The following is a 12,102-nucleotide window of genomic DNA, read 5'->3' as shown; positions in this document are numbered from 1 at the left end:
AAGGAGATGGGAAGGGGTGGAGGATGCCCCTTCCCTAAATACCTCACTCCCACCTTCTCTACCCCCTTCCCTCTATCCCCCTTCCCTCTATTCCCCTCCCTCCCCCCCACTCTACACCCTTCTCTCTCCCTCTACCCTCCTCCCTCTCTCTCTCTCTCTCTACCCCCCCTCTCTACCCCCCTTCCCTCTCCACCACCCCTCCCTCTCTACTCCCCCTCCCCCCCTCTCTAGGGATGGAAGAGGGAGGGTGAAGAGGAGGAGGAGGGAGTGCTGGGGGATGAGATGTACTTGCGCAGGTGGGGGATATGCGTGAGTGGTGCAATATTGCGTTGGGGAGCAGACTTGGTCTAGTCAGTATTAAAGATTGTCTTCTCTTGTATTGTGGAAGAACTTTATTTCAACATGCAATCTCTAATCATTAAGAGCAGATAGTGAAAACATTTGTTCTGTTAAAGAAAATTGTTGCATATTTCTAAAAACTGAAATCTTGTTTCCGAAGGGATTAAACAATATTTACACAGTATGTGGATAATAATACAATTAGTTCAATCAAGTTGTGATTTACAGCATGTTAGCCGAAACCTTGTGGCTTATTAATACAAATGCAGCAATTTGTCCAAATGTCCCAAACTGTGGATACTTTTCTATTGACCTGTGGGGTTTAAATATGTCTTCAAAGATCTTGATTCCTGATTTTGTCTGATATGATACAAAATGACTTTATGTAGAGCTCCATCACCTTAGATGACTCCCTTCTTAGATATGGCCTTAGAAATGAGAGGGCAGATTTATACAATCAAATATCAGATGAACAGTGCTGCTGGCATCTACGTTTCAGGACGGGACCCTTTTTTCAGACTAGACGTTTCGGGCCAGGACCCTTCTTTAATCCCATCCTTTTCTCCAGAGATGCTGCCCGACCCACTGAGTAACTCCAACTCTTTGTGTCTGTCTTTAAAATTAATCAATACTCTGAAGACTTTGTGCAATATTTCCAAATGCAAGGGGTAATCACAGAAATTTGTAGTGCATGGGGTCTAGGCAGTGTTATTTGAAAATATTGATGCCATCTTGGAAATTGGATTGTTATACATGATATGATGAATTTTTATGTAATTTCCATTCTGTCCTCTTGACTGATCGGACATGAATAATGTGCAACTGGTGCATTAGAAAATAATGTTTGATCTGTATTTTATCCCATATGGAGCAATTTGCATTTATACTTAAATTGGGATTCATATTTGGATTTAGTTTAGTTTAGCGATGCAGCACGGAAACAGGCCCTTCGGCCCACCGGATCCGAACCGACCAGTGACCCCCCTACCATTAACACAAACCTACACCTAGTAGGGACAATTTACACTTATTCCAAGCCAATTAAAACTTGTATGTCTTTGGAGTGTGGGAGGAAACCGAAGATCTCGGAGAAAACCCACATGGTCAGAGTGAGAACATACAAACTCCGTACAGACAGCACCCGTAATCGGGATTGAACCCGGGTCTCCAGCGCTGTAAGGCAGCAACTCTACCGCTGTGCCTCCGTGCCACCCCTTGAATTTATCTAGAGATCCATAAATTTCTACAGACAATGACAGCCCAAATAAACATGTAGCGCACTTCAAACGCGCAAACCGTAAACAGATTGAATTCCATACCTTGATACATTATTTCACTGGACAATGAGTCTAGGTTTAGGTGCACAGTAATGTGCAGGCAAGCATCTCAAGTTGTGATTATTTTCAAGTATATTACATAGAGATAATGAGGATTCTGGAACTATGATGCAAAAGCCTTTAGTTTGGGATATACAGTAAACCCAAGCCTAAAACAAACAAAAGACGAGCTATCTTAAGAACAATGTGTTAATATAACTGTTGGGTCTTGCCATTTGGTGAGGCCAATTGTTAAAAGTTGAAACCTGCTCTGGACTCAGTAGAAAAATATTGGTGCCAGAACTAAAAGTTTTCCTTATTAAAGATAAAGTGAACTCCTCTGGGATCACCAGATGAATGGGCACTGCTCATCCTATTTAGGATTTTAGCTAGAGATGCTGGCCCACAGAGGAAGACTCCCACGTTGGTGCTGTAAAATAAAAATAAAAATCAGTGACTTCTTTCTTAATAAATATGGAGGCACAAGGAACTGCAGACGCTGGTTTACAAAAAGACATAAAGAGATGGAGTAACTCAGCAGATCAGGCAGCATCTCTGGAGCAGGAGGTAAAGGGACGGTTTGGGTCGGGACCCTTCTTCACTCTGGACATTGAAGAGGGGATCTGACCCGAAACTTTGCCTATCCATGCTCGCCTGAGATGCTGCCTGACCTGCTGACTTATTTTAGCATGTTGTCTCCTTTTTTAAAAAAAAACCTTCACATTTTATTCCAATTGGACTGTTACTTCCGCATTAAATTCAATTAAGACAGAAATTCAATTCTCAAAACAAGATCAAGTATTAATGCATTCCTGTTCTTTTACAGCCCTGAAAGTGCAGAACATATATCTAAATTAAGGATGTCAGAAAGCATGTGAGAGAGAAGCAGTTTTAACATTTCAGCTTAATTACCTTTTGTCAGTCTTGGGGGCAGGGGGAAAAAAAGTGTCCTTAAACATGTAATAAGTATAAAGTAATGTGGGGAAGGGAGGAAGGGAACAGGGTTAGGAATGGTATGAAAGGCTGGTGATGGAGTGGATGGAAGGAGAGTTTAAAGGGCAACTCGGGGAACTGCAGACGCTGGAATCTTGAACAAATTACAAAGTGCTGGAAGAACTCAGAGTCTGTGGGTGACGTTTTGTTAGGTGACGTTTTAGGTCAGGGCCCATCTTCAGACTGATTAAATGTTGAGGGGCAATATAAATAATGACGTGTGGCAAAACTAGGCTGATAATAGCACAATAAACAAAAGTTGTGTCCAGAGGTGGTGGAATTAGAAACAGGAAAATGCAGCTGTCTGAAAGATTGAGGCGTTGAATCTCCAGAGCTCAGTGTTGAGGAGAGTGTAGGTGCGAGAGAATAAGACCTGAATAGGGCTAAAGCCATTAGCACACACATTAACTCCTTGACAAGAGTGGCTTCTGATCGTTTTACACCGCTGTCTGAGAACCCACTGCTTTCAATCAAAGGACCGAGCAGCCCTCCTATTTACCAGCACCCTCCTATGTTTAATTTAGTTTTGATTACAGCATGGAAACAGGCCCTATGGCCCACTGAGCCCATGCCGAACAGCGATTTCCCACAACTCAAGTACTTTCCTAAACATGAGTGACAGTTTACAATTTTCTTTACCGAAGCCAACTAACCTACAAACCTGTACGTCTTTGAAATGTAGGAGGAAACCGGAGCTCACGGAGAAAGCCCACGCGGTCACGGGGAGAACGTGGTCAGGATCGAACCTGGATCTCTGGCACTGTAAGGTAGCAACTCTATCGCTGCGCCACTGTGCCGCTCTAATTTGTCTCATTCAACAAATTATACTTACTATTTGACTCAATATATTTCCTTCAAATGAAAGGCGTCAGGTTGGTCTTGCGCGTGCCCCAATTACACCATCCTTCTGTTGGATCTTTGGAGCATTCTTTATTTCAACGAAATGAAAGGATCAAATGAAAGTCCTGCCATTCTCTCTCTCTGCTGCCTGCAGCTGGCCCTAGAGCAGTGAGCAGTGAGCAGCTCGCATATCGATGTCCAGCCCAGTGAAGTGGAGAACCAAACTGCTTTCATTTAAGCAAGCATCAACATCTTGTATCAATAAAGAATAGAAACCTAAGCAGCAGTAAAAAGGATTGTGTCATCAATCCATTTAGTGTGGAGCTACAGTAAGGAAAAAGGCACTACAGCCCATTGAGTCCATTCCACACTAGCTCACACTAGTTTGATGTTATCCCACTTTCACATTCACTCCCAACACACTATGGGGGAAATTTACAGAGGGCCAATTAACCGACCATCCAGCAAGTCTTCGGGATGTGGGAGGAAACCCATGCGGTCACAGGGAGAACGTGCAAACTCCACATGGTTAGCACTCAAGGTCAGGATCAAACCGGGGTTTCTGGTACTGTGAGGCAGCGCTCTCCCAAATGAACTCAAAAACATGTCAAAAATAAAGTGGGTCAGCACCTCAGACTCGGCTGCGTTTCCCACTACTCCTACCTTGGGTGGTTGCTTGCAATGTTTCCGAATTCAACATCCCAGTTTGGTCTCCCATACAAGGTCTTTTGCTTGAGTCCGGTGATGACATCAGTCTGGGCTTCATGGTGCATGGCAAAGTGAGTTGCCTAAAGTAAGATTTGGCATCGTAATTAGCAAGTCTCACTCAATCAAACAACAACATGATTATCCACCAATATATACATTAATGCAGTAACGCACATGAGAAAGTAAATAGAGATATGAGGATTGATCATCCTATCAGTGATACAATTCAACAAGGCAGGTTAAAGGTCAAATTCTATGTTAATTGGCCAAAATAGTAAAGAGTATGCCGATATAAATTGGCCGGCACAGTGGCGTAGCAGTAGAGACTGCCAGAGACCTGTGTTCAAACCTGACTACAGGTGCTGTCTGTGCAGAGTTTGTACATTCTCCCTGTGAGGACAGTTCATCCTAGACTGGGTATTGTGTAATGAGGAAGGATTAGTTAGCGATCTTGTTGTGCAAAGCCCCTTGGGCAACAGTGACCATAATATGGTGGAATTCTGCTTTGGGATGAAGAGTGACACGGTTAATTCAGAGACTAGGTTCCTGAACTTAAAGAAAGGAAACTTTGAAGGCATGACATGGGAATTGGCTAGGATAGACTGGCAAATTATACTTAAAGGGTTGACAACTCTTATTAATGTTATGTCTGTATTCCTTCTTTATGTGCTGCAAAATGGCAAGAAGCATTTCGCTTCACTACACCTAGGTGTATGAGAATGTGACCAATAAAATACCTTTGATACCTTTGATAACTTTGATACCTTTTATGGCAAAGATTTAAAGACCGCATGGATAAACTCCAAAAATTGTTCATCCCTGTCTGGCGAAAAAATAAAACGGGGAAGGCGGTTCAACTGTGGCTAACGAAGGAAATCAAGGATAGTTAATCTCGACTTTGAATCAGCTCCTGTGGACCGGAGAGTAGCCAATCTAACTACACTTTTTAAGAAAGGAGGGAGAGAGAAAACGGGGAATTATAGACCATGTGGCCTTTCATCGGTAGTGGGCAGATGCTTGAGTTGATTATTAAAGTTGTAATAGCAGCGCATTTGGAAAGCAGTGACAGGATCAGTCAAAGTCAGCATGAATTTATAAAGGGGAAATCATGCTTGATTAAACTTCTGGAATTTTTTGAGAATGTAACAAGTAGAATGGAGAAGGGAGAGCCTGTGGATGTGGTATACCTGGACATTCAAAAAACCTTTGACAAGGTCACACACACGAGATGAATGTGCAAAATGAGAGCACATGGTAGGGTATTGACATGGATAGAGAACTGGTTGGCAGACAGGAAACAAAGAGTAGGAATTAACAGGTCCTTTTCAGAATGGGGTGCCACAAGGCTTGGTGCTGGGACTCCAGTTATTTACAATATATGTTAACGATTTAGACGAGGAAATTAAGTGTGACATCTCCAAGTTTTCGGATGATACAAAGCTGGGTGGCAGTGTGAGCTGCGAGGAGGATGTTATGAGGCTGCAGGGTGACTTGGATAGGTTGGATAAGTGGGGAAATGCATGGCAGATGCAGTATAATGTGGATAAATGTGAGGTTATCCACTTTGGTGGTAAGAACAGGAAGGCAGACTGTTATCTGAATGGTGGCAGATTAGGAAAAAGGGTGGTACAACGAGACCTGGGTGTCCTTATACACCAGTCACTGAAAGTAAGCATGCAGGTACAGCAGGCAGTGAAGAAAGCTAATGGCATGTTGGCCTTCATTGCGAGAGGATTTGAGTTCAGGAGCAAGGAGGTCCTACTGCAGTTGTACAGGGCCTTGGTCAGTGGGGGCACTGCGAGTTGGTTGCCCTGCTAGCAGCATGTTCATTATTTCAACTTTTTTTTGGGATTTTTTTAGCGTGTCTAATGTTAGTTTAGGTGTCTCTTGGTGGTGGGGTGGGGGGGGGGTGGGGGGGGGGGGGGGGGGGGGGGGGGGGGAGGGGGGAACCGCTTTGGGTCGCTTCCTCGACAGAGAGGCGACTTTTTCCATGTTGCCTCTCTCGCGGCCTAACAGCTTGGATTGGAGCAGCTTTTCCCGGAGTCAGGCCTGGAGCATCAGCAGCAGGCGCAGCGTGGACTTTTCCATCGTGGAGCAGGCGAACCCTTGCCGGGGGTCGCCAGATAGGAGTGCTCCGATCGCTGGCCTGGTGACTTTGGCATCATGGGGCTGTGGTCTGCGGAACTTCTAGCAGCAGGAGGAGCGTGGACTTACCGTCCGGAGTCTGGGATCCCTTGCCGGGGATTGCTGGAGCAGAGCTCCGACCACTGACCTGTGGCCTATAACATCCTGAATCCGCGGTTTTCTGTAGGAAAGTGCCAATTCGGGACTCCAAGCTGCGGAGTGTGTTTGACAGTCCCGACGTCGGAGTTTAGATCAACCCAACGAGAGGGCCTGTACATCGGGGCGTTCGTAGCGGCGACTACGGAGGCTTTATGTCCCGACCACGGGTGAACAAAGGAGGAGGACTGGCTGAACTTTGTTGCCTTCCACCACAGTGAAGAATGCTGTGGTGGATGTTTGTGGTAAATCTTATTGTGTATTGTGTGTTCTTTTTAAGTGTATCGCTGCTGGCAAATTCATTTCACCGCACATTTGGGTGCATGTGACAAATTAAATTGACTTTGACTTTGAGTCCGCACCGGGAGTATTTTGTGCAATTTTGGTCTACTAATTTGAGGAAAGACATTCTTGCCATTGGGGGAGTGCAGCGTAGGTTCACCAGGTTAATTCCCAGGATGGCGGGACTGACATATGATGAAAGAATGGATTGACTGGGCTTGTATTCCACTGGAATTTAGAAAGATGAGAGAGGATCTTATAATAATGTATACAATTCTTAAAGGGTTGAACTGGCTAGATGCAGGAAAAATGTTCCCGATGTTGGGGGAGTCCAGAACCAGGGGTCACAGTTTAAGAATTAAGGGTAGGCCATTTAGGACTGAGACGAGGAAAAAAATGTTCTAAAGGAATCAAGAGAAATGGGGAAATAGCAGGAACGGGGTACTGTTTCTAGATGATCAGCCATAATCATATTGAATGACGGTGGTGGCTGGAAGGGTCGAATGGCCTACCCCTATTTTTCTATGTTTCTATGTCTATGTTTCTATCCATGTGCTCTTGAGATGCTCTCTGGCTTGCTGAGATACTCAAGCACTTTGTGTCCTTTTGTGTACAAGGATTTGCCTTAATTGCTTGGGGCATTGATTGTAAGAGTCATGAATCCACATTCCAGCGTGATTAAACTTAGGCGAGGATAGATTTGGAGTATTGTGTGCATTCTGGATGCCCCATTACAGGAAGGATGTGGAGGCTGGAAATGTTAAATGCTGGAGGGCAGACCTTTAAGGTACAAGTGGGAACGTTTAACGGAAATGTGATGGTTAAGTTTTTTTACCCGTAGTGGTGGGTGCCTGGAACATGATAGCAGGGGTGGTGGTGGAGGCAGATATGATAGTGGCATTCAAGAGGCTTTTAGATAAACAAATGAATATGCATGGAATGTCAGGATATGGATCATGGACAGGCAAGCGGATGAAATGCGTATTATGTTTGACGCAGACATCATGGGAGGAAGGGACTGTTCCTGAGCTGCACTGTCCTATGTTCTATGTAAATAATTGGACAGGTTCAGGAAACATAATATAGAAGTGTACAAGATCTAAAACTTAGCAAAGTGACAAATGATGAGGAGAATCATAGATACATAGAAAATAGGTGCAAGAGTCAGCCATTTGGCCCTTCAAACCAGCGCCGCCATTCAATGTGATCATGGCTGATTAACCCCAATCAGTACCCCGTTCCTGCCTTCTCCTCATATCCCAGTACCCCGTTCCTGCCTTCTCCTCATATCCCTTGATTCCGCTAGCCCTAAGAGTTCTGTCTAACTCTCTAACTGCTGGAGAAATAGTCAATATGTGAATGATGAAACTTATTGCAAGTAAATCTGAAGTGACTTACTTTGGAAGGAATAAAATGGAGAGTTAGCATGGCTCTGTTTTGAATGGATATAAGAATACAGATACTTGGAGGTAGACATTCATAAATCTGTCAAATGTGGTGAGACAAGCTGACAATGCACATACGTAGAAATATGGGATGTTGGCAGTGTAAGAGGGTACTTTGAATACAACATTTTAAAATCTTTAGCTGGGCTTCAGATATAATATTGTATTCCATTCTGAACCACATATTTTAAGAAGGATGTTGAAGTATTGGAGAGGTTAGGCTGTTTCTTCAGTTATGAAAGGAGATAGAGTGGGATTATTTACAGTGGAGCAGAAAGGTTGAATGGGTAAAACTAAAAGGGATATTGAAAATGCTGAGAGTATTTATGACTGTGTGATTGGAGAAACGTCTGGCAGATACAAGGAACTGCAGATGCTAGTTAATGCAAAAAAAAACACAAATTGCTGGAGTAATTCAGTGGGCCAAGCAGCATCTTTGGAGAACATGGATGGGTGATTTTCTTTTCCCATTCTGCCCCCATAACTCTGTAAGTTCATTTCCCTCATGGACCTTTCCAATTTCCTACCAAAATCAATCCATGGGTCATTGCAATGTGTCTTGTAACTGTGATGCAACCAAAGCATTTCCCCCATGACAAAAGCTTCTTCAAGATGTGACTTTTTTTAATGTGCGGTTTAACATTTACCAGATTATGGCAGCTGGTTGAATGACTGGAAACTTTCAATTCTGCAACATTTGGGGAAGTTTGAAGTTGCTAATGACTTGAAGATCAGAACACAGCTCAAATCAGATCTGCATGACTGGCCTGGGTCAATGTTTTTGCATTTGTTTGGACAACAGCCAAGGGCATTTAAAAAAATGCAATTCTGTATGCAATATTAACATAGAGAGAACTCTGCAGCATAAATTGCGTCCAACAGTAAGAAAATCTAAATAACTGAAACTTAAAATTTAATATGATGAATGATGCAATGGCTTTGTATTACAGTAGAGGAAAAATCGTTGTTAATTTGTATATATTGTCAGATTACTTCAGAATGGGGATCACAATTTGAGCCCTAGCTGTACTTTGCTTAGACTCAGGGTTTGCAAGTGTATCCTGATCTAACTGATATTCGTCCATTTAACTGGAACTAGGCATCAATTTCTTGGTCAGTTCCTGTTTTGTGGCTGGCACCAGGCAATTAACTGAGCCTCACCCACCCCAACCTCCTTTCTTTCCTCGCTACCCCCCACCCCCTCCTGAAAACTGGCTGACCTAGCAGCGGTTTTCCTCTCCACACGTACCATTTACAAACGATACACAATTCACAACGTTACTATCTCTGAGTTTAACAATTTGCAACTCTTTATCCTCTCAGGCTCATACCTATTTCCCCAACTCTGGCCCTCAAAGAAAAAGCTGGCCAACAAATAACCCCCTCGCCTGTGTTCACCTATTACCAGCTATGCTCTGCCCTGCCCCAGCTTTCTTTCCCACCCCCTCCCCCCCCCCCCCCCCCCCAACTCCCACCCTGCCTACAATCAGTCTGAAGAAGGGTTCCAACACAAAACGTTACCCATCCACATTCTCCAGGGATGCTACGTGACCCGCTGAGTTACTCCAGCACTTTGTGTCTATCAGTGATTCTTCTTGAGGTCACTCTTGCAAGCTTTATTCTCTGCAGATTGGCTGTTATATAAACCAAGGAAGAGCTCAACTAAATTCCAGATCTGAGTTTTTTTCATCAAGATTTCTAGGATAATGACTGCAGTTTGAGTTTAGTAAAAGTAATAAATGATCACCTGGTTCTCATCCCATCCAGTGAGATAAATGTTGTAGCTCAAGAAGTTGGAATTGCCTCTTTCAAGCATTTGAGACTCGAGGGATTGAAGGAGGTCAGCAAACCACTCAAAAGCACTTGTTTCTCGGCAGAGCCAGTAGAAATAGATCTAAGAAAAATTAATAGTATCAACCTTACTCAAGTCAAGAGTGCTTTATTGCCATATGTCCAATTTGGAGCACGGAAATTCTTACTATTATTTGCAGCAGCATAACAGATATGCAAACACGTGTATATGTTTCTGTCTGCATATATATATATATATATATATATATATATATATAGACACACACATATATATATATATGCATGTATGCTTGTATGTGTGCATATAAACATAAATAACACAACCTCGGTATCTGCTATGCAATTTGTCTTCTGTGGCATTATTATCCTAAATTGTCTATATACTTTTTACCAGCTCTCTTTTCCCGAACCCCATTAGAATTTGTTTTCACCCAACAACTTTATATGTTTACCTCATTCATCGTCATTTATTGGAGATCAAAGGTGCAGATTGATACACAACAGAAAGTCCATAGATCAGGGCGGCTCAGTGTTGCAGCGGGTAGAGCTCCCCCCTCACGGCACAGGAGACCCAGGTTCGATACTGACCTCTGAGTGCTGCTGTGTAGAGTTTGCATGTTTTCCCTGTGACCTTGTGGGTTTCCAGGCACTCTGGTTTCCTCACAAAAACATGCAAGTTTGTAGATGAATCGGCTGCTGTAAATTGCCACTCGGAGTAAATGCGAAAGTGGGATAACCAAAAAAACTAGCGTGAATGGCTGGTCAATGGTTGGTGTGAGGGGTCAAAAGGCCTGTTTCCATGCTGTATCCTTAAACTTAAACTTACACTTAAATCTGCTCTTCTCTTCCAGCAGGTAATTGTAGTGATTAGCATCACTTTTACTTCCCCCAGAATATAGCTGATTTTCTTATTAACATAATATCCCTCCTCCCTACTCGCCACCTCCCATTGCTATATTGAGATTAACTGAAGTAAAAACATCCTGTTATTACTTATTTTAATGGTACATTCATTTACTGCAGACAGTGTGGTGTGAAGAAAATAACCTGCTCCTCAACACCTTAAAGACAAAGGAAGTAATAATAGACTTCAGGAAGAATAAAACGGACATGGTACCATTGACTATCAGAGGGGACTGTGTAGAATGATTTCCCGCTGAGGGAAAATTGAGAAAGGGCATTCCTGGCGTGAACATTTCTGCGCTGCTAATATGCCTTCCAAATAATCCACGTGTGAGGGTGATAGAGCCACAGGACACAGGGATAGCAAACAAGGGATTCAGCATGTTTGGAAGATGAATGGTTTAATTTCAGTTACACAATTATAGTTGGAAGAAAATATAATAGACTGTTTTTTTTTCAAATCTGGCTCTAAAACCCTTTGAAACCGCTAAAATAGCCCCCTGTAAAGGGTCAATTGTAGGTTTAGTACTGTTCCACTTTGCCGTCAGGCAGACGGTACAGATCTACATGAGACAATCACGAATCTAATTAAAAATTTGTTTTTATAAAGCTAGTAAAGCACTCAGTAGATAGAATGTAGGGGCGAGACATACTAAAACTGTGGAACTGTGATTGGAGAAGGATGGAGGGTTGGGTGTTTATGCGTGCTATTTTCGTAAATTTATTTAGTTGTTTTCATTTAATATTTTACCTTGTATGTATAGGTTAGTTTTAGAATGGGTTTGAAGGGTGCACTGAATGGCGGACATTTTGGACTTTCGTTTAGATGGGATACAATCCTAAGCCATATTCTATTCTATTCTATTCGCCCTAAATGGCTTAGGAGAAAAAAGAATATGCATTACCTGGAGGTCCATTTCTTCCTAATATGCCTTCAATATCCACGTGTGAAGCGCTCAGGTTTTCTGATAGCCAAGGGATTCCATGTTTGGAAGATGAATGCCGCATTTCAGTTACACAATTATAGGTGAAAATATAAGACTGCAGCCTTTTTCAATTACGCCCCCAAATCTGGCTGGAATACCCTACCCAGGGCTATGAGAGACACAATTGTCAGTTTACATTTTTAAACAGCAGCTAAAGACTTATTTTTTTAATCAATCTAATTTTAACTTGGACTTTAC

At 42.9% G+C, this 12,102-nt stretch overlaps 1 protein-coding gene across 1 annotated transcript in view; it reads right to left on the bottom strand.

The window, feature by feature from the left end:
• Positions 1–380: 380 nt before the first annotated feature.
• The window catches only part of LOC129702683 (cytochrome b-245 heavy chain), a 34,745-nt gene continuing 23,023 nt past the window's right edge, over positions 381–12,102 (bottom strand). Inside the window, exons 11-13 of the mRNA XM_055644585.1 lie at positions 9,951–10,097; positions 4,152–4,276; positions 381–2,085 (exon numbers count right to left, since the gene is read on the bottom strand). Of these exons, the coding sequence (XP_055500560.1) occupies positions 1,959–2,085; positions 4,152–4,276; positions 9,951–10,097 (399 nt within the window). The 3' untranslated portion in view covers positions 381–1,958. The remainder of the gene's footprint in view (positions 2,086–4,151; positions 4,277–9,950; positions 10,098–12,102) is intronic.

Source organism: Leucoraja erinacea, chromosome 13, assembly GCF_028641065.1.
Source record: "Leucoraja erinacea ecotype New England chromosome 13, Leri_hhj_1, whole genome shotgun sequence".
Taxonomy (NCBI): Eukaryota; Metazoa; Chordata; class Chondrichthyes; order Rajiformes; family Rajidae; genus Leucoraja; species Leucoraja erinaceus.
The sequence above is the reverse complement of the archived record's forward strand: the minus strand, read 5'-3'. Positions and strand labels throughout refer to the sequence as shown.